The sequence below is a fragment of the Hydra vulgaris genome, chromosome 09 (assembly GCF_038396675.1).
Source record: "Hydra vulgaris chromosome 09, alternate assembly HydraT2T_AEP".
In the NCBI taxonomy this organism is placed as follows: Eukaryota; Metazoa; Cnidaria; class Hydrozoa; order Anthoathecata; family Hydridae; genus Hydra; species Hydra vulgaris.
Window position 1 is genome coordinate 59,080,211 of NC_088928.1, and position 24,790 is coordinate 59,105,000.

General features: G+C 29.0%; 1 protein-coding gene across 1 annotated transcript in view; it reads right to left on the minus strand.

Annotated features, from left to right (window-relative positions):
• LOC100199152 (KICSTOR complex protein SZT2) overlaps nt 1-24,790 on the minus strand; it is a 225,030-nt gene that overhangs the window by 105,019 nt on the left and 95,221 nt on the right. The window contains exons 29-31 of the mRNA XM_065806194.1: nt 22,914-23,139; nt 9,498-9,744; nt 1,658-2,379 (exon numbers count right to left, since the gene is read on the minus strand). Coding sequence (XP_065662266.1) covers nt 1,658-2,379; nt 9,498-9,744; nt 22,914-23,139 — 1,195 coding nt within the window. The remainder of the gene's footprint in view (nt 1-1,657; nt 2,380-9,497; nt 9,745-22,913; nt 23,140-24,790) is intronic.

Below are 24,790 nucleotides of genomic sequence, written 5' to 3' on the forward strand. Positions count from 1 at the left end.
ACAATCTTTAGAGATCCCTTCCTTCCATCAATATCAACATGTACAACAGAATTAAAAACACCCATTTTTTTGTAGGAACAAATTTCATTTATGAGCATATATAGGTCAGTACAATAAACAATATCTTTTTCAAAAAAGTTTTTATTATCTTAAGCTGACATTTTATCACATCGCAAAACTTATTTAAGTAGCGTGACCTGTTCGTAACTTCAGCATAGGTGTTTTCCTGTATTCCAGATTGTCCAATATCTTTTCTTATCTCCTTCATTATTCTTAACACTGCACAATTTGGAAGATCATGGTTTATCTTCAAGTTCATGATTGTTTCACTTCTTATATGCCTTAAAGATGATCGGTCTCTGTTTACTTTAACAGGAAGAGCTTTTCCTACTGTTGCAAGTTTTATTTTTTTACTATCACCAACAACAGATATTTTTTTTAGCATACAAAAAACAACTCTGTCAGCGATATTTTGATTCTTTGAAGTAATTAAGTCGTGAAGATTTTGAACACTTTTATTTTTGCTGCAAGGATGTTAAATACAAGGACCAACAATTTGACAGCATTCTGAGCAAAATGAACTACTTTTGGTACACTGCCCTAGGCAGCAAATAGCACAACTACAGTTGCCATCTTTTTGTTTAGTTCTTCCCAACTTTTTAACTTGATCATGACTATTTATCCAGGAAGTCTCCACAGCTTTACTGATAGCTTTACCTTTCTGTTTTAAATATAAGTTTGTCTTGCAGCATCCGCATATTCCAGACGGATGAGAACTTAGGCTCAGATTGAATCCAGGTTCCACAAAGTCTTCGATCAGATGAATCAATGAATCATTCTTCTCCATAGATAGACATTTTTTGTCTTTATCGACACAACAGAAACATATCCATCTCCTATTTTCTGAATGAGATCTTGCTTTTTGCAGACTCATTTTGTACAAAAACGTTTTTATTTAGTATTTTCTGTATTAGATTTTTTAAATTTTATAAATCAATACTCTAACAAATTGTTTGATTTAAACAAATTATCAGACAATTGATGTAATTTATTGAGACTAATTTGTCTAAATTATAGTGTTTATGCCATTAGTTTGATATTAGATCATTTGTAATTAGTCTCTAAATAAAATTAACTTCAATTTCAAGCACAAACCATATGATTTGCAAACAAAAGTAGAAATACCCTTGAAAAACACCCCCTGCATCCTCCTGGTTGAGGGAAAGTAATTTTTGAAAAGAAATAAAATATTATCTTGAATCCCATCATAAATTGTAATTAGGCTAAAATTTTATCAAAATATATTTTGATGCTCAAAAGATACAGCCACATAAAGTTTAGGACCCCTCATTTTTTGAAGGTTTTAACTATTTAGAAAAATGGTCAAATAATGAAAAAAGATGCGGTTTTTAATTCATTTTCAACGGTTTCTATTTCATGTCAACCTGCTCGAAAGAGTGGTTAAAAAAATCTGAAGTAAAAATAGCTTCAACTTAAAACCTCTATAAAAGAGCAGTGACTCATAGTCTTCCAATAAAAAAAAGTTAAGGTTTTGCATAACTTTTTTCTGCATAATTTAAATTGTTTTAAAATTTAAAAAAAAAAAAAAAAAACAATAAACACTATTAAAAAAACTAAAATGAAGTGTAAAACTCACTTTGAGATGTTTGATTTGGTTCCAACAAATTTTTTTTTTCATTAAACAATCGAGCAGATAAATCATCTGATGATATTAAACTTTGCATTGACTGGATTTTTGAAACACTATCATTGTTTACTTGCTTAAGATATTTATCTGAAGATGGATCAACATGCTTATATAAATCAACTGGGTGCAAGGTGTCAAGAAAAATAGTGGAATCGCTAAAACTTCTTGACATAATAAATTCATTTGTAGAAGTCTGCTTCCTTTTTATGGAGCTTTGAAAACTATTTGTAACATCTGATTGACTTCTTCTGTGACCTTTGTTTCTGTGTTGAAAATTGTATTGTTTTATGTCATCTTCAACTTTTTTATTTTCGCATTCAATGTTTTCAACAACAACACAATAATATTTGCCAACTCGCTTTAAAATGTAACCATCAAGATTGACACTTTCAAGTTCATAAATAAATAAAGATGAAGAAAGATCACTAACTGTTTCAATACCTGTGACAAACTTAAAATAACGCTTTTCAAATTTGCAATTTTCAACATTGGGGGAATTTCGAACATGCTCAGCAACAATATCTAAGCTAGTTTCAACAACAGGCCCATGTGTTCGGAGTGCTGAAGCAATTTCATCTTTTAACAACCAGTTAATTTCTTCAATAACATTACTAACTGCATTTTTTTGGTCACGAGTAAGTCCATCCAAGCCATCATTATGTTTCATATAACTAAAACATAAATCTATACTATTCAAAAAAATATTTTTTTATAAAAAAAATATATTAACATATATTAACAATATTTTATAATAATGGTTATAAAAAAATATTAGGAAAAAAAAACAAATAAAAAACAAGTTTCAAAGTTAAGGTGGTAAATTATAAATTTATAAAAAGATTTATAAAATGTTTTTTTCTAAAAAATCTTATTTAAACCATTTTTAGTTTACTCTCTTGAATAAATTCAATAAAGTAGGTTCCATGACAACAGTTTTTTGTAAAAAAAAGTCTGCAACAACAAAAAATATAAAAAATTTGACCCTTAAAAATATCATTTTGAAACTTTAGGTACAAAAAACATTTAAAATACTTTTGCAACTTTGTATACTATATTATATTACATCTACAATATAATGACCATAAATCTAATGATGACCATAAACCAAACCTAATTATTTTAATAAAAGTTATTATAAATTTTTTTTCCAACTTTTTCTAGTGCTCATTGTATTATGTAAACTTTATCTGTTGATGCAAATCTGAATCTAATGTTTTCTTTTATTTCAATTTATCATTAAATCCTTTTCTTCTAGCTTTTAATCTTTTTTTTTCCTTCCTGGAATCAGTGAACTGAAACTATATTTTAATATTACAACTTTAAAGATTGCAAATTATATGTTAGAGAAAAAAAAAACTAGGCAAATTAGAACTTTTGGAGCACTTAGAAACAGTTACAGTAAAAAGATGAGACTTAACTGAATGATGAGTAACACAATAATGATTTTTAGTAAATGGCAGAGATGTTAACTTTTTAGAGCAGTGCCCAATTATAGTATTTGTAGAAAAGAGAAAAAGAAGCAACATCACGACAATGTGATAATGGTGGGAGGTAGGTTGCAAGAGCAGTTCCGACAATGTTTACAATGCATTTGTGCACCTTTTCTAAAAGAAAAAGGGCATCATTAGAAGATCCGGCCCAGATATGGCAACAGTATTCCATACAAGGCCGGATTTGAGATTTATAGAAATAGAGAATAGAATCTGGAGTAAAAAAGTATTGAGCTTGATAAAAAGATGCAACCTTAGCAGATGCAAACTTTGCAACTGACTTGATATATGGTTTCCAAGTAAGATGAAGAGTAAATGACTCATTGAGTACATCACCGTTTTTAAATATAGAAAGATCTAACTTATTGCAATAACAATTAACTGAAAAAAACTGAATTTTATCTGTATTAAAGTTCACCAGCAATTGCGAACCCCATGTTGTAGCAGAAGTGAGATCCTTTTCAAGCTCAAATGCCCCTTCCAAGCAATCAGAGAGTGTTGGTTTCTTATCACAACAAAAATAAATGGTAGTATCATCAGCGAACAAAGGAAGATCGTTAATGTAAATTAAAAAGAGTATAGGGCCACGGATAGAACCTTGAAGAACCCCTGAAGTTACAGAATAAGAAGAAGAGTGCTGTCTATCGAGGACAACTTTTATACTACGATTGGAAAGGAAGGATTCAATAATCTTAAAGATGTTGCCAGATACACCATAAGAAGAAAGCTTATGGAGAAGACCAGCATGCCAAACTTTATCAAAAGCTTTTGAAATGTCAAGAGCGATGGTCTTAACGTTTATCTAACCTCTCCACCTTTATCTAATGCACAATAAAACCTATTGGTTATTACTGTTAGCAAATCAGGTGTAGAACAAGAAGATCGAAATCCATATTGATGGTCAGAAAGTAAGTTATTAGATTCAAGATGAGAAATTAAGTGTTTGTTAATTATAGAATCAAAAACCTTGCTTATGATAGGAAGAAGACTAATGGGACAGTAGTTAGACAAATCAGATCGCTCTCCAGAATTTTTGAAGATAGGGATAACAGATGCTGCTTTCCAGCAGGCTGGAAAACAAGACTCTGATAAACACTTGTTGAATAGTTTTGAGAGTACAGATGACAGCTTCAGAGAACACTTCTGCAAGACAATATCAGGTATGTTGTCCGGGCCACAAGCTGTAGAAGAGTCTAAGCAGGAAATCACTTTAGATACAGAAGCTGGAGTGATACGAATGTCAAGCAATGGATCAACCTGTTTGTAGGTAACATCAGGTAGAACGCAACTAGTGGAATCCAGAGATGATATTGATGAAAAGTTCACCCATCACTCATCACCCATTTGTCTATCACCCATCACCCATCACTCATTTGTCTGTATTGAAGTTCACCAGCCATTGCGAACCCATGGGGCTCGCAATGGCTGGTGAACTTCAATACAGATAAAATTCAATTTTTAGATCTTAAAAATTAGAAAATATAAACTCATTTATAGGAAAAGAAAAACTCCTTCTTTTAAAATTTCCTTTTTTTTTTTTTTTTCCCATCCCTTCTTTTAAAAATAAAGTCACCACAACTTAAGGAGCAATTTAATTTGGTCAAAGCTGTTTTATTTCGTTAATGCCAAGTTTCCTCAATTGCTTAACACAATGTGGGGTAGGAATAAAAGGGTGGATAGGAATTTTTTTTAAAAAGGAGGGGAAAAAAAAAAGAATGGGAAATTTTAAAAGAAGGAGTTTTTCTTTTCCTATAAATGAGTTTATATTTTCTAATTTTTAAGACCTAAACCGGTGTGAAAATTTAGAAAATAATTACTGAAATTGTTTTTAGATTTGAGATACAGTTTCATTGTTCATAACAAGTAAAATTTAATAAACAGAAGAAGAGGATCTTAATAAGCTCAGGGTGGGTGGGAAAAGTTTCCGAAAACTATTAAACATCAACTTCTGTGAATTAAGCACTCAAGAGTACCACCTTTTTTTTTCCTTTGATTTTCATAATTCTTGTTTTTTAAGTAACAAATTTAAGTAAATTTGACCATGTTTGTTTTTTCTGTTTAAGAAAAGACCACTCTTCAATTCTTTGTAACAACTCTATTAAATTATTCAGAAATATTTCTATTAAATTATTCAGAAATATTTATATTAAATTATTCCATCTGGAAAAAAAAAGAAAAAAAAAAGAGCTACATCAACATATTTGTAATTAAAATTACCCCAGTAAAATTGCGATAAAGGTCAAAATTACAAGTGTTATGTTAACTAATGTTAAATATTTTAAGTTGTTTTGTTAGATTCTTTGCCTTAAAATATGTAAGTGTATACATTTTCAGCTTCCCATTGTACAAAGAACAGAAACAAAGACCAAAACCATTTTTTTAAATGGCAAATTTTTTTTGGTTTAAGGCAAAGTTTAAATATCTTTCATACCATTTGGAACAAGATAAAAAATTTTTGGGAATCTTCATAACTTATTAGAACCTTTGAGTAGTGTAAAAATCAGCAAAATCTGAGACTTCTGGTTGCATTCCCTGGATGTTTTCACATGAAATTGCTCAAATAAGAGTTATAATATATTAAAATATAATATATATAGTTATAGTTGCAAAAGTAGGCAGTTTTATTATTATCAGTGGGTCATTCCATGCCAAATGGAGCAAATTTTTATGAGGTATACATATATATGAAAAAAGCATGTTTTGAAAATTTCAGATCTATATTCAATATGGTTCTTGAGAAAAGACTATTTAAGTAGTGGGCTGTTTTGCATGAAATTCCACTCTAAAAGCAAAGGATTTTTTCATTTTTTTAATAACAACAACTTTTGAACAAGTTGGTTTTATACTATAACTATTTTAAGATAGCAAGTATGCTAGGGAGACTTGAATGAACAAAAAACTTAAAACCTGGCATCTTAGCTTTTTCCATAATGACAGGCTAAGGTTGATATTTTTGTTTTAGAATTTAATTTTTTTATGATTTTAAAGAACTTTATCTTAAAAACTAGTTACAAATTTAATACAAATTAAATTACCTTTTCTACATGTGGTGGATAAATATAAAAAAAAAATCAATTAAATAAAGAGCTGCATTCAAAAGTTATAGATCATCAAAATGAGCCAGATCAAAATTTTTTTTAAATTGATACCTGATGCAAAGCATCTGTTATCTGGTAATGAAATGATGCACATTTTTTCTTAAAATTTCATATATGCATCAATCGAAAAATTGCAATTAATAAAAATCAAAAAACTTAATGGGCACTTATTTATAATCTCAAAAGATAGTCTCTAGAAGTCAACTAAATTTTCCATAAAAACAAATTTAAATTATTTTTTTTGTCTTTTTAAAACTCTGAAGTTAAAGGAAACAAATAATTGCATTAAATAATGTTATTTGTTACAAAATGATAATTAAAAAGATCAATGTTTATAACTTTATAACCCTAATAGGTAGAAACTTAACCCCCCCCCCCCTTCTACTTTATAACACAATTTTTCAAAATGAAAATTAAACAAAAAGTGTTTTGCAATTTGTAAATTGAAGCGATGAAAAAAACAAAAGTTTTAAATACAAAACGTATGACACTAAATACTTTGAAATATTTGTTTATCTTGAAATTTGACATTTTTTTAGTTATTAAGACAATAAACAAAATTATTTAAATTCAAAAAAAATGGATTTCTTAAATAATAATTTAATTTATTGGTTTCTTTTAAGTCAATATTATAAAATCTTCCTCTTTTAGACTGGACCTTAAGATGTTTTTGGATATGTTGCTTTATATCATCTACTTTAACTAACATAAACTCTATATTTCCTGGACAAACCCTTAAATATTCATTGCATTGATAGATTGAACAAACTTTGTAATAACCTCTTTGCTTAGTTTTCTACCTGATTTTGGAGAAGGTTTTGACTAAGTCTCACTTCAAACATTTATCTATTGATCAACTCTCACTTCAAAAAAACTCACACTTTTTACACTCAATCTGGAGTGTAAGAAGTGTGATTTTTTTAAATTTTGACAATATTTTGTCAAATTTTGACTTGATTTGAATCATAATATCTAAATCTTTGTTTTTAAAAAACTTTTACTTGAAGCGGTTTCAAATTTGCCAAACTCTGATCTCTGGCATTTGATCTTTGGCATATATCTTTGGCATATGATCTTGGCAAAGAATCAATACAGCAAAGAGAGAGCTCAGGCATACTACTCATTGTTAATTAGTTCTAAAAAACAACAATTTATTTGGTTTTATTAATACTTTTTAGATTGAAATATCAGAAATATAAAATTCAATGAAAAATTTTTTTCAAAAAAAAAAAAAAATTAACCAAAAACATGACTTTTATGACTTTTACCTGACTTTTAGAGACTATTTTTTGAGATAATAAATAAGTGCCCATTAATTTTTTTTGTTTTAAATAATTAACATTTTTGGATTGATGCGTATAAAAAATTGTAAGAAAAAGTGTGCCATCATTTCATCACCAGGTAACAGATGCTTTGCACCTGGGATTTTTTTTGATCCGGCTCATTTTGATGACCTATAACTTTTGAATGCAGCTCTTTAACCAACTGATTTTTTTTTATATTTATCCACTACATGTAGATCAACAGGCATTGTTTGATATGCATTAATTTTAAACTAGTTTTTAAGATAAAGCTCTTTAAAATCACAAAAATTTAAATTCTAAAACAAAAATGCTAACTTTAGGAAATAGCTAAGATGCAAAATTTTAATTTTTTTGTTCTTTCAAATATCAGTAGCATACTTGCTATCCTAAAATAGTTAGAGTATAAAACCAACTTGTTCAAAAGTTATTGCTGTTAAAAACAATGAAAAAAACCTTTGCTTGTAGAGTGAAATTTTATGCAAAATAGCCCACTACTTAAATTATGTTTTCTTAACAACCATAATAGCTAATGGTCTAAAATTTACAAAGCATGCTTTTTTCATATATATGTACAAAATCATAAAATTTTAGCAAAACGTGAGAAGGTCCTTGAAGGACTTTTGCTCCACTTGGCATGGAATGACCTTCGTAAATAAAAAAAAATTGTATATATATCTTGAAATATTTATTTTAAGCATAGGTGTGCATACATATATACATATATATATATATATATATATATATATATATATATATATATATATATATATATATATATATATATATATATATATATATGTATAAACATACATATGTACATACATACATGTATATATACACATACTTATGTACATACAACACTGTTAAATAATAGTTACCGTTAATCTTATTTTACTTTTCATTTTTTTTCTTTTTGTAAAATAACCATATGGAAATATGTTAACAAAAAAAATGAATTAATATCTATACTATAGCATATATATACTATAGTATAAATATATATATATATATATATATATATATATATATATATATATATATATATATATATATTAAAAAAAACTAAATAATTATAACACTTGATTTATTTAAAACAATACTCAGAGTTTCACGCAAATAGCGATCATCAGATGTTACAAATCTCAAAGAAACAACGACAAAAAATATATATATTAAAAATACAGTGGAGTGTCTTCTTTGATGACATTAAAGTTATTCATCATATATTTGTTTTCATGGCAACACTTAGACGCAAGTTCGTTTTACTTATTTAGTAAAGGCAATGGGGATGAAATTATATGATATTTTTCCATCAAGCATAAATTACATGACTTACCACCAGGTTTAAACGGTTCAGCCTGGTCTAAAATTTTCCTCGAAAGGACAGGATTTAAACCTTTCTTTTTAAAACTCCACACAAATTTAGAAAGTTCAGTAGAGTTTGACCCACTTTCATAACGAAAGAAATTATTGTGCTAGTAAAGACGATCTTTAAAAGTTTTTTCAAATATATGATGAATGACTTTAATGTCATCAAAGAAGACACTCCACTGTATTTTTAATATATATTTTTTTTGTCGTTGTTTTTTTGAGATTTGTAACATCTAATGATTGCTATTTGTGTGAAACTTTGAGTAATGTTTTAAATAAATCGAGTGTTATAATTATTTAGTTTTTTTTTACTATATATTGCTCTACTTTGGTATTGAGCACTCTTTAACAAGAAATATTTACACAATTACTACATAATTATATATATATATATATATATATATATATATATATATATATATATATATATATATATATATATATATATATATATATATATATATATATATATATATATATATATATGCATATACATTATGATATTATAATATATTAAATTAAAAACCTTTCATCTTTGGAAATTTCAGTTAGCAATCTTTTCCTAGCACGAGAATGATATTCTTGTGACTCTAGTGAGTAAAAGCTATCGGAAGAATTTCTTCTATTTAAAACATCGTAAGGAGTTTCCCATTCATCCCCTTCCTCAGGTTCACTTGGCTGTGTTAGACAAACTAAGTCTAGCGTAATTTTAAACTGTTTACTAAAAATATCAATATCCCTGCCATGATCATCAAATTTGTTGAAAATATCCTCTAGAAAAAAAAATTAAAACATAAATTAAATGCTACATTACATAAAGTTATAATATCATTTTAAAATTTTAATACTTAATACCAATAATATCATCAATAATAATATCAATACTCAAGTTATAATACCTAAATGTTTCTATTAAAGTTGTAAATATTCTGAATAAATTGTAATATTGAGTTTTATTTATGAATTAAATGTATTATTTGAAAAAAAAGTATTATTCGCTTGACAAATAGTACTATTCATTAAGCAAATATTACAATTCTTTAAGCGAGTAGTACTATTCATTAGGATAATAGCACTATTCATTAACCAAAGTTGTTGGTTTTTCAAAACGCAAAAAAAAAATTTTTTTTTCTTTTGATTGTTGTAAGACAAGTTTAAAAAAGATTTATAATAAAATAAAATAAAAAGATTTGTGGATGACATTTGTTGTTTTGAAAAAACTTTCATCAATGCACTTAGAAAAGTAGCGTGATGGACTTACAGTTTGTAGTGTTCCCCAGGGTTCTGTTCTTGGCCCTTTATTGTTTTTGATTTATATTAACGATCTAAATAATTCTATCCACTTCTCATCAGTCTATTTGTTTGCTGATGATACTAATATCTTGCATATTAACAAGCCTCATCATTCCTTGTGTAAAAATATAAACTTAGATCTAAAAGGTTTAGTTCATTGGCTAAATGCAAACTTAATTTCTCTGAACTTGGAAAAAACTGAACTAATATTTATTTCATCTCCAAGACAAAAACTTTTATACAACAATCATATAACTAAAATTAAAATTAAAAATAGATGTTTACATCCAACACACATTGTTAAATATCTTGGTACTTTTATAGATTTGAACCACTTATAGAATTTTCATATAGATGCACTCTGTAAAAAACTTAATCGAGCTAATGGCATGCTTTCAATAATTCGCCATTATGTTGATAAAACTACCTTTAAGAACCTGTATTCTCCATAATACAGAAACTTTAAACTTCTTCAAAAAACTTAAAATTCCTACCTTGTCAGCACTAGTTAGATCTCCTAATTTTCTTTTTGTTTTTGACACCCTTAATAAAAATTTACCTTCCTCTATTACAACCTTCTTCACTGAAACTCGATTTATACATTCACATTTAACTAGAAACATGCTAATAAAAAACTAAATGTATCTCCCTATAAACCTTTGAGGTATGCTAAGTATTTAATTACACATCAATGCATCAGTGCATCAGTGAATGGAATCAAAGTCTTGTGTGGATTGCAAGTGAGTTTGAAAAATTAAAACTTAAAATAATTTATCTTTATTTCTTTATTTAAAACAAAATAAATTTAAATAAATTCTAAAAAAAATTCGTTTTAATTTTTTATCATTATTAACTTCTTTTAGTTTTCTAATTTTTCTTTTTCTTCTTACTAATTTTATAGAAACTTTATTGTTTTTATCATTATTATAATTTTTTTTCATTACTGCTATTATTACTATTACTATTATAATTTTTATAAATACTATTATTTTTGCTGTTACTTTTGCTCTATTAATGAATAAAGTTATTATTGTTATTTTTATTATTATTGTTATTATTATTTTTTAAATTAATATTATTAATATAATTATTTGGCATCACTCCTTTGATCAGGTTTCTGCATGAGTGATTCCTTCCTTGTCAACCATTTCTCTATTTTATTCTTAATAATGATATTTTGATATTTTATTATTTATAATATTAAGGATATTCTTATTATTATAATCATTATTATTATTGTTATTATTGTTATTATTATTATTATTACTATTATTATTATTACTATTATTGAATATTAAACTAGAACTAAAATAGAAAATTATTATTATTAATATATTATTGTAATTATATGTTTGTAAATTTTGAGGAAAATAAATATCTTGATGTTGTTGTTGTTTAAAGTATTTTTTGGCAATAGCTATTATGACATCATCATTTTTCTTGGTTTAAATTAAAAATAGTTTGTAGATTAAGATTGTGTTTCTGAAACAACTCAAAAGAATGGAGAAAAACAACTTAAAAATCTAGCAAAAACGCATTTAGACAGAATCCCACAAAGATAATTTTATTAAGTAGCGTCATCCCAAGTGAATGAAAAAGAACAATGTAACAATTCCTATTTATAACTAAGAAGTAATACCTGACCTAAATAGTTATCAATTGATAAATTTTTTTGGAGTGAACTGTTCACTTTCAATGATTAGAATACTTAAAGGAAAATATATTACTAAAATTTGAATCTCAATTTGAGTTGCACTGAATTAGCAATTGCTTTATGAAAAAATTTTATAAAAAAATTTGTTAACAAAAGAAAACTTGTTGATTCTTTTTTATTGATTTAACTAATGTCTTTGATTTCTTTTGGCCACAATAACAAATCTTTGATAAAAATATGGTCAAAATAAGCTGTTAGGATAAATTAATTCTTACAACTCTAATAGCTTTGGACTATTTTTACATATTGATACTACAGATGGTACTGATGAAATATTTTTTATGGCTATGCACATTTCTGTAATTGAAAAAAATCTCAAAGAGGAGCTTGAAGAAATCAAGTTAGATGAAAATGACATAATTAATAACATAAATAAAAAAGAAAAACAGATTGAATGGTATTTAGAAAAGTAAAAAACTATTTACAACAAGCTCTTATAAATATCTTTTAAATAATCTTGATCATTTAAAACAACAAACAATTTTAAGTCTACAAAACAGCATCATCAAAACTTAATGCACAGATTTCTATTATCGTTAAAAAAAAAAGCAATTTTGGGTAGATAGAAATAGGTTTTTTAATTTAGCTTAAGTTAACTTATACTCAGTCAATAGAGTTTGACAAAAAAAATATTGCTTTATGTTAATCCCTACAAGAAGTTAGAGGTATTCTTTTCTTCTATATTACAATAAAATAATATCAAAAAAATATAATTTTAAACTCATACAAGAAATTATTTGAAATCATAATTTTTTTATTTTTATTTCCCTCATATTTGTCTTAATAAAGTTTTGTTTACTCAATTTTTTTGAAAATTCATTTCTTTTTTGTATGGGTAATGGACTGAAAAAGTTTAAAAACATATATATTGTAAAAATATATTTAAATTTGTATTTACGGAAAACTTTTTGGAAATCCGGAAAAACTAAAAGTTGTAAGAAATATCCAGGATTCCAGATATATCCGGAAAAAGATAATCCTTGAAGAAATCAAAAAATCATTACTATCAAAGATGTAATGGAAATTTAAATTAATGATTAAATGTATCATTTTTTCCATGAGTCTTGGCTTTTTCTTGGGTCTGTATGGCTTTAGTTTCTGCTCCAACAAGAAACTATTCACTGTTTTACAACTTACATTATTTACCAGACATGCAAATTTCATAGATGTCTTCTTGTATCTCTAGAACTTCTTTTATCACTGAGGACCATTACTTTGATCATAGTTACTTCATAAACTTGTTAATTTACTTAACATACTAATGAAATTTCTAAGTTTTCTTGAAAAAATTAACTTTAACAATTTTTAACTGCTTTAAAAAAAGTACTTTTATTGTTATATATATACTTTTAACAGGACATTTATGGAAAACAATCATACACAGATAAGCTGATCCTTTATAAACATTTATCAATTATTGTTGTTACTTATAAACTGATTGATTTTAAAGTATGGTTACTATGGTTAAATTATTAGTTATTGTTGTAGCATGCTCTTTCCATTTCATGTCTTTTGTAAATAATGCACTTTAATATTTTTCTTTTTCATTTGTTTCCGTTTTATGACTGAAGCTTTTTTTATTAATAATAATAAAAAAAAGACTGTTTTTCTGATCATAGTTCACCACCATTTTTTGATATATTAATAGCTATTTGTAATTTTAAATGTTTTATTAGAAATAATAGCTGAAATCTTTCAAACAATTTTTCAAACAACTTTTTGAGGGAACAAATTTATGTCAGTTTGAATAAATCAGTTTGTTGCTATTTAAGTAAAATATAATTTACTTTATACAAATAGTAACAAACTAATAACTTACCCCACTGATTATTCCCATTATACCACATTTTTCAAAAGAATTATAGCATTTCATTAAGCAATAAAATTTTGAAATATGAACATTTAAAAGGCTATCCCAGAAAATCATCAAAAAATCCCAATATAAAGACAAAAGCTCCATAAAACATCTAAAATATGATTAACTTGGATTGAGACATCGAAATTAATTTTTTTTTAAATTAGTTATTTAGATGCTTCAAGAAATCCTAACAGTTTAATCACAGAGCATCACGCTTAATAGCATCACGCTTCACGTTTCATGTTCATGTAAGTTCACTCTTCCTTCCTTACTTTTTCACTACTTTACTAATTTCAAAATGCAATATTGAAATTAACTACAGTATTAAAAATGCACTACTGAAATTAGGTACAGTATTAAAGTAATTAAATTATTAAAATTATCCCTATTCTAAATAATTTTTTTCACAATTAATTTTTACAAAATACTGTAGTTACTGTAACTTCCAGCTTACAAAAAAAAAACTAATCAAACCTAAACATGATGTGAAATTTGTTTTTTTGAATTTTTGAAATTTAGACTGAGGTAACTGGGGTTTCAATCAGGATCTATTATGATGTCTTTTGTCAAGAAAAGGCTTTTTATGCATCTTGATATTAGACTATTACCAAGCTGCATATAATTTAGTATGGCTTGCTATTAGCTAGATTTATTTGACTAAAATAAATTATAACTAGATTTAAAAGTATAGCTAGATTATTGTCTGCCTGAAATGGAATTCCTTCTTGGAAATGAAGTGGACATTACAAAAACTAATTAAATAGTTTAAGGTTGATGTCTTGAATGAGAAAAACTTTACGTGCTTTTCTGAATGAGCTTAAAGGGTCAAATTTGGGCCCTTATTTGGTACTGATGATATCAGAAAATCCTGAACTTGAATCGGAATAAGTCAAATAATATTCTGTTAAAGTGTTGTCCCAATCATTTGTGTTTCCACAAGACGAACAGTTGCACAAATCCATACAAGTCAATCTATGTGATCGACAAGACAAATCTGTGTTTCACATTTTTACTTTTTATGCACATGAAATTAACTGCAAAACATCTTCTGGACCTGGTGGAATGAGCATCCATTCAACTTCAAGTTGATTCCCAATTTCTTGCTGTCCATATCCATGGAGTTTCAGAATATCAAGATTTGCCTCAAGTGATTGTTTGACAATTGCTGTTATGTACAAAAATCTCTTGCAATGACACATAAAAGCATTCCTAGAAGCTGGAAGCTTTTGGGGTTCCAGTGGCTCTTTCTTAGCAATATACTTTAGGTATCTTCCTTCGTTTGTATTATTGCATTTCAACCATATAATTGACATATAAACTTTTCTATTTGGTCGAAATGGGTTACATCAAAGGTAAAAGAGTCACCAACTTTGGAAAAAATCGACTTGGACTCTTCAGACTGTTTCATTAGTTTGAAGAACTTTGACTTACCTATCCCGTAAAATGCACTTGTGTAATCGTTCCCGCTAAATGCAGGAAGAGCAAGAAAAGCTTTGCAACAATCAGTACCTAACTTTAAGGCAATAAGATTTTTATCAAGAATCCGTCTTTCGGTAGAAATGCCAATATTGCCATATAGAAACTGTTGAAGATTGAATGCGCTCTCTAAAGAACCTTTGGAACTCTGCTTCCCTGATAGATTGTGCGTTCAATATTCTTTTAATTCATCAAGTGCTTTTATTCCAGAACAAATATTCACCAAAGAATCTCTTTGCTCAAAAGGACCCCAATTTGTCATTAGTATCAAAGCTCTCTCTACACATCCGTTGTTGAAATCTTTTCTTGATGGTTTATGAGCTTTTGGTATTTGTTTTTTGGTTGTGATTCCCAAGTCATTTTTCAAAATTGAAATAGATTTTGAAACAGTATGACTTGTAAGCACCCAGCGTTGAATGGTTCTTTCAGACGTACTATAACCTTTTATTCCCCCTTGGCATTTTTGATCGTGATTGATAGTTAGTTCAATGGATTGGTCAGATGGAACTTTGTTAAATGTACCGCTTGTGTTTCTTAAGGAGAAGTTTCCATACCTGTTTTCAAAAAGATAATAAATTATCAAGATTTAATTTGAAGCTATTTTTAAAACTAAAATTTGTTGAAATCCAAACAAAATATTTTTGGAGTGCAAGTTTACATAAACTGTTGATAATTATTTGGATGAGTTTTAGGAAGTTGCATCATTTTGGTCCAATAGAAAGTTAAGAAGCAAGAATAATTTGGACAATCATATGCAAAAAACCATGGTAGCATTTGGTGTGTTGCCTCCAAATAAAGAGTCCAGTTACCAAATTTTGTTGAATGGAGCAAATAAAATAAAAAATTTTGATAAAGAAAAACCAAAAAGAGGAAGTTAATCCAGAAATACCAAAATCTTTTAACACATCTGAGTAATCATCTAAAGTTTTGAAAAAATCATCATCAAACAAGGATTTCAAATTGTCATTATTCGCCTAGAAATAATCAAAGCATAATTTTAACATCAACATTAAATTCACAGACATGAAGCATATTAAGGCAAGCATATTAAGGCAAACATATTTACCTCCTTTAAACAGTTAATAAATTCAGGTGAGAAAGAGAAGTGATTCAATAAGGAAAGATTGTTTTTAACTAACCAACTTTCAAAATGTTTTATCCTCAGCTGGGTTAGTGCATTATACAGATATTGATAAATTCGAATGGCATGATTATATTGCTTTCCCTTTAAAATACTTAATAATCTTTAGTACTTCAACCTTCTTTCATCAAAAAAAATCTGCTGGAATATTTGCTTCGCAATACAATATAAATAAAATTTAGGAAGAAAAAAAATCACTGGCTGTATTAGCTTCAATTATCCAGTCTTGTAATCCAGCATCATTAAATCTTTTGCCAATAACAGTTAGAAAAATACAAGATATGTGAAATGCACCCATTCGGAGGACAATGAATCTTTTAAGATCAATATGACTAGGGTTCATCAGAATTTCCACCTCCTTTGCATATAAAGCTTGATCCATTGCAACATCATTACAACATTACAACAGTTTCTGAGAGACCAAGATTCTCAACTTTAGCTTTGGACTGGAGCAGAACTTCAAACACTGTGCTCAAGTTTGTAGGCAATAAGTTAATAACAGAAAAATAGCTAACAATGGGGATATCTTCTGATATCCTTTTAGGTGTAATTAGGTGGTTAAAACCAGTCCAACTTGAGATATCATTAGAAAACTGATGTAGTAAGGTCCAAAAAAACCCAGCTTCCCTGAAATTACCAGTAACATACTGTCTTTTGATAATGCGTTTGTTTAGTGTAGGTAATCTGGTTCTTCTTAATTATGCTTTACCTACAAAGACAACTCTTTCTGAATTGTTCTAATAGATCTTTCTCTTTTTCTTAACATTACTTCCTTAACCCCGTCTTTGTGTACTTGACCAAGGTTTTGTAACTGAATTTTGTCAGGTATTGTCAACACCTGTCAAGTTACTTGTCAAGTCATTGGTCACAACACTTGTCAGGTGACTTGTCAACACTTATCAGGTAAAGTCATCATGCTACTGGTAACATGTAATCCAGTACAATCTGCTTTACGTCCTTCTACCTTGTAAGGAGAAACAGATTCTATTTGTTGACAAGCCTCGCACCCCTTTTTCATCAATCGGGTTGGCGCAAATGTATTTTAAATATATTGTTTCCAGTGTAGAATGTTGAATGCTGGATCTTCTTGACTCAATGCATGGTTTTTGCTTGTGTCTCTGTTTTTATAACTAGGCAACTCATTCTATTTTCTCCTAATGAGGCTGCAACTCTAAAACTCAGTTTTATAGTTCTGAGGCCGGCTGGTAGTCAGGTTTCCCGAACTCTGTAGTAGCTCTCAGAGAGGCTGATTCCATCAACAGTTGAAAAAGATCAAAGTATTAACAGTGCCATGTTGCTCATGGATGGTGTCCCTGTTTGTACTTTTGGTGTACATTGCCAAGGCCACATTGTTATAACTTAGGGTTTATTAACAGTAATGAGGCAAATATTTAGGCTATTAAACAGTGTACTGAGTACTATCTATGCTTTGAGTCAAGTTCTTTAACAAATTTAAAAATGAATAAAGTACCAAAAACTATAAAACACAAAAAACAATCATCATCACCAAGTTCTCTAAATCTATCATTCACTAATATTCATGGTCTTCGAAGAAACTTTTCTTCTGTTGAGTTTTATCTCTTGCAAAGTTCACCAGACCTACTTGCTCCTTGTAAGACTAATTTAAGTTCAGCATTCTCATCTTGTGATCTTAGTGTTGATGGTTATCTTCCTTTAATTCGTAAAGACTCAAATAGTCGCATGCTTGGCATAAGCATTTACATTCGTAAGAATTCATCCATTTGTCATGAAACTAGGTTTGAATCCACAGACTATTCTTTTATTTGCTTTTGTTTAGCACCACTTCACTCTATCGCCTTTCTCTTTGTTCTATATCGCTCTCCTTCATCTCAAGACTGCACTCGTTTTGATGTTACTTCTGATCATATTGACTGAGCCCTCTCTCTTTATCCATCAGCTAATATAGTTGTTGTCGGTGACTTTAATGCTCACCACTCTGAATGACTTGGCTCTGGTGTCAGTGACTATGCAGGCACTAAAACCCACAACTTTTGCCTTTTTCAATCCCTAACTCAAACAGTCAACTTTCCAACTCGCTTTCCAGACAACCTGAATCATTTACCTTCACTACTCGACTTATTTCTTGTTTCTGATCCTAGTCAGTACTCAGTTTCTCCACATTCACCCTTAGGTGCTTCTGATCATAGTTTGATCTCTCTAAAACTATTAACTCATTCTTCTTCATCATCTAAATCCCCTTATCATCGCACTTCTTACAACTACCTTAAATTAACTGAGACACTTTCCATGATTTTCTTCGTGATGGCCCTTGGGTAGAAATCTTGAGTCTTCCTGTTGACAAATGTGCTTCCTACTTAACTTTGTGGATTTAGGCTAGTACAGAACCTTTTATTCCTTCTCAACAATTCCAGGTCAAGCGTCACTCTTCTCCATGATTTTCCTCACATTGTGCTACTGAAATTGCCAATCGAAACCATTACTTTCATATCTATCAGCAAAATAATTCTCCAGAAAACAGACGTCTATTTATTACTGCTAGAAACCATTGTAAAAAGGTTTTGACTAATGCCAAAGCTCGCTATTCTCAGGTCATGAAATCTTGTATTTCATCATCAAAATAAGGCTCTAGTGACTTCTGGATAATCTTTAATAGTATCAATAATAGGGCAAATCTGTAATTCCACCTCTCTTGTATGGTTCAGACTTTGTCACCTCAATTAAAGACAAAGCTGAATTGTTTGCTAAAAACATTTCATCAATACCATCTCTGGATTCCACTAGTTGCGTTCTACCTGATATAGCTGTCAAACAGGTTGATTCATTGCTTGACATTCATATCACTCCAACTTTTGTATCTAAAGTGATTTCCTGCTTAGACTCTTCTACAGCTTGTTGCTGGAACAACATACCTGTTATTGTCTTGCAGAAGTGTTCTCCGGAGCTGTCGTCTATACTCTCAAAACTATTCAACAAGTGTTTATCAGAGTCTTGTTTTCCAGCCTGCTGGAAAACGGCATCTGTTATCCTTATTTCCAAAAATTCTGGAGAGCGATCTGATTTGTCTAACTACTGTCCCATTAGTTTTTTTCCTATCATAAGCAAGGTTTTTGAATCTTTAATTAACAAACACATAATCTCTCATCTTGAATCTAATAACTTACTGTCTGATCATCAGTATGGATTTCGATCTTCTTATTCTACAGCTGATTTGCTAACAGTAATAACCAATAGGTTTTGTTGTGCATTAGATAAAGATGGAGAGGTTAAGGCCATCGCTCTTGACATTTCTAAAGCATTTGATAAAGTTTGGCATGCTGGACTTCTCCATAAGCTTTCTTCTTTTGGTGTTTCTGGTACCACCTTTAAGATTATTGAATCTTTCCTTTTCAATCGAATCCAATCTTTTCCTAAAGTATTCCTTTCCAATCTTTTCCAAAGTATAAAAGTTGTCCTTGATGAACAGCACTCTTCTTCTTATTCTCTAATTTCAGAGTTTCCTCAAGGTTCAATCCTTGGCCCTATACTTTTTTTTCAATTTACATTAACGATCTTCCAGATATTCTCACATCTAAGGTGGCATTGTTCGCTGATGATACTACCATTTATTCTTGTCACGATAAGAAGCCAAAACTCTCTGATTGCTTGGAGGGGGCATTTGAGCTTGAAAAAGATCTCACTTCTGCTATAGCATGGGGCTCACAGTTGCTGGTGAACTTTAATTCAGAAAAAACTCTTTTTTTTTAGCTAATCGTTATCGCAATAATTTAGATCTTCCTATATTTATGAATGGTAATGTACTCGATGAGTCATCTACCCTTCATCTTCTAGGATTAACTCTTACTTCCGATCTTTCTTGGAAACCATATATCAAATCTGTTGCAAAATCAGCACCTGCCAAGGTTACATCTCTTTATCGAGCTTGACACTTTTTTATTCCGGATCCTATTCTTTATCTCTATAAATCTCAAATCTGTCCTTGTATGGAATACTACTGTTATACCTGGGGAGAATCTTCCAATGATGTGCTCTTTCTCTCTTAGACAAGGTGCAAAAACGCATTGTAAACATAGTTGGATCTGCTCTTGCAGCCAACCTCCAACCATTATCACATTGTTGTAATGTTGCTTCTCTTTCTCTTTTCTATAAATACTATAATGGGTACTGCTCTAAAGGCTAGCGTCTCTTGCGCCATCTTCTAAAATTCATTTGTGTGTTACTTGTCATTCAATTAAGTTTCATCCTTTTTCTATGACTGTTCCTAAGTGCTTTAAAAACTCTAATACCTCTAATTTTTTTCCTTGAACATCAGTTTTTTGGAATTCGCTTCCTTCATATTGCTTTCCTGATTCATATAATTTGCAATTCTTAAAGTCATCCGTCAATCGTTATCTTGCTCTACAATCTTTGTCTTTTCTCTTCCAGTAACTTCCGACTTTAATTAGTGGTTGCTTGCATCCTTGTTGGAAGCATAGATGTTTAAAAAAAAAATAAAGAATGACAATACCATTTGTGACATGCATAGAGGTTCCATTTAAAGTTTTGGGATTTATGTCATTGTTGTCCCAAACGAAGATCATAAATTTTGAGTGCTGGTCAACAGAAGGGCAAAAACTTTTAAAAATTTGATTTTGCATTGCATTGTGTGGAAAAGATGTTTCTAAATAATTTATTATATCATAGGAAATTCCATGTCCTAATTTACTAAGCCATTTCACTAACTCTTTTGTTCCGGTTTTTTGTTTGGTACTTAACCCTAGTAACATGTGTTTAGAGCATCGATTATGGCTGTTTGTTATGTTATAAATAACTCTTGAAAAGAGGGTTTATTTTGACAATTCCTCTTTTACTAACTCTAGCACAAAATAGAACTTTTGTAAAAAGTTGATGCAGAAGAGGTGGAATTTTATTCTTAACTTGTCTTAATTAGGAGGCTATTCAAAGTATGTTTTGTTCATAGACAAAACCTTGCTGCGAATCTCTTGTGTGACATGATCAATAAGCTGTTTGATTGGTTTTAGAATATTCTTTTTTTCTAGATTTTAAACCTTTTTAAGAAAAACTTCAATGATTTTCCCCTTCTCAATGGTATAAGAAAGAATAGCTGTATTTTGGTGACAACAGCTGAACAGACCTGCAAAATTCTGCAACTACAGCATCCTGCAAAGTATTTGGAATTTTTGTTCTAACTGTGCAGTTTTCCTCATAAAATTCAAATAGCTTGCTTGTATGAATAATCTTTAAATTGCCTAATACGCTTTCTTTCACATAGTCAAAGAGCAAACACATAATTGCATCTTCTAAATTTTTTGGGGTCTTGTATAGGTTAAGAAGACCAATGATAAAATAACTCTAAGGAAATTATGGTTTTCCATTCTGTGCCTGATATACTAGCCATGAGTTGTGGGATGTTAGCTTAACTTATGATGTTTTCTTTTAAAATGTTTGCAGCACTTTCCGTTGCACATTTTGTAAGCATTTCATATCCAATTCTATCTTTAGTCTTTTTACGATACCAAATGCAACATCCATTTACGATACCAAATGCAACAAATTCTTCATCCAAAATAATTTTTCCTGAAACAAGGGAATTATTTTAACTTTGAAAAATACATTAAAAAATAAAAAACGTGAAAAGTGAGGGTAATTTTCGTTGCTTTGCATTTCCAACCCAAGGTTTTTTTAATTTACCTGATCTATCTCTTTTCTGAGCTCAGATTCTGTGCTCAGATGAGGATGTATCATCAACAGCTACACTCTCGTTGACTTTTCCTACTAATTTTTCTGATGTTGTAGAATGGTTAATGTTTTTATATTCACATACTTATCATAACATCTTTAATGAAACAAGAGAGTCGTTGGGCACGTAACATGTAGAATGTTTATGATTTCGAAGGCACTTCGAATTTGACTATAGTAAAAAAAATATTATTATCAAATACATGCTATTTACTGTTTTTTCCGTATGATTGTTTTAGGCATATATAAAGAAATAAATTGAGTTGGACATTTAGTTTGTGACTTACCAAGCATTCTTCACTTTTGCAAGCACATTTTCAGTAAAACCACACAGTTTGTTATTATTATGACCAACTTCTCCTTGATAAAGTATGCAAACATTTTTAATTTTTTTTTTAAGAACTAGATTAAGATGCTGCATTTTTTGCTACTTGTCATTATTTACTTTAATAATAATAAATAAATAAAAATAAAACATTTTTTTAAGTAAACAGTTTTTGAAAAGTTTTTTTTTTTATATGTAGCAACCAGACTAAAAAAAAGTTGCAAATAAAGTGTACCAGTTAATTACAAAGTGTTCCCTCCCCCCTTCCTCCCTACTTATACACACAGACATAAAATTCAACAATGAAATATTAAGCACCCATAGCGCAAATAGTTTAATGTTGAAATTAGATTTAATATACCAGATGCCTAAAACCTTAACCTTTAAATAAAGTTTAAAAACAAAATAAAATGTTACCAATGCATGTTGGTAATGATGTCACAGATACTGGTCGCATTGTATAGCCATCATCAGAACTCTTGTAATGACAAGAAGATGTCAAATGTAGAAATAAAGGAGTCTCACTTTTTTTAAAAAATATTTCAGAACCATCTGATTCTGTTTGATCATCACTTTCTGGTCCAGATGTTGAGTATGGATCTTCGTCATGGCTTGAATAAGAACTTTGGGAGTTTAGTAATTTCTAAAATACATTATCATTAAAACTAAAACATCTAAATCAAAAATCTAAAAAAACAAATAAAAATAACATTATATAAAAATGAACAAAAACTATATAACATTGTATAATAAAAAAGTATATATATATATATATATATATATATATATATATATATATATATATATATATATATATATATATATATATATATGCGTGTATATGTATTGAAAATAAAGCTACATGATATTTATAACTCTTCAAAAATCATTAAACACATAAACAATTCATCAAGCTTTTCTAGAAATAAAGTGCAAAATAGCATCAATACAAACACAGCCCTCAGAATAAGAAAAAATGAGGTTGGCATTTTATTGCCAAACTTAAACTGTTCAGGTCGGCATCAGCAGCCATATTCAGATCTCTCCATTAAACTAGCAGAGAACTTGAGTATTAGTTAAGATAAAAACTCTAAACGGACGGTTTTAATAAGGAGGAAAGTAAATGGTATTCTAATCTTTATAATTTGGCTCCGTTTATTAACCGCTCAGATAATTTTTTCAGTTAAAATTCCTGTTACAGCCAACTAGTTTTCGTGCTGTTTTTCACGTTGTATTTAAATGTTGCGATGCTAATAAACAATGATTTTGTTTAATTGATAAATTGCAGCTGGTGATTTTTTAAATAGTAGTTGCTGAGCAATTCTTTAAATTTAGTTAAAACATGCTACAATACAAAAAATTCAAAGAATTTGTATCTACTTAACACTTAGTTTTATTTTTTTCAATTTTTTGTTAATGCCTCTTCACTCTTATGGATTACACATTTTCTTATAACTCTACTTTCTTTGATTTTTGCAAACGGATCAAAAAACCGAGTAATTTTATCGAGACACATTTCAAGAAATTGTAATCTTCTTTATTACACCAAAGTGGTGATTTTATTCTCCTAGTGTTTAACTATATATTAACTCCAAAATGAGTTATATCGCTGTATACCTTGTACTGTGTTCTTACTGTTTAAGAAATTGACAACTAGTTATTCAAAAACCATTTTACTTTTAAAATGAACTTTTTTAAGGCTAAAATGAACCTTTAGTAGAAAACATACAAAAAATGTTAACTTTTTAATTATAGTATTCTCTAAAAATCAAAAAAAAATTAACAATATTTCAAAAACATCTAAAAATAACTCTCAAATAATATTTAATATAAAGTGCTACACACAAAAAATATGGATATTTTTGTAAAAAATTGCAACCAAATTCTTCTAAGTATGCTTGGTATGGTTTCTACTGAGAAAGTTTCATGTAACCTCTACAGGGCTTTGTCTTAAAGCATATAGAAAGCTTTATAGACAACCCATTCCATGCTTTGTTGCTACTGTCCTGTTATACAGTCCTGAGTATATACCATATAGTGATATGATACAATCATACAGTGTATGATTATATAACTCAAAAACATGGATTGAAAAAACATGGATTGGAAAAACATGGATTGGAAAAACATGGATTGGACAAAGGAAACAAATTCGAAATATCAAAATTGTTTCCTTTGAGTAGCGCTTGATATATTTAAGTAAAAGTTTATCTTTTTAAGATCATCCTTTTATAAAATAATTATTAGAGGAGGGGGGGGGGGGAGGCAAAAATCCATGCTGCTACCTTGGCCAC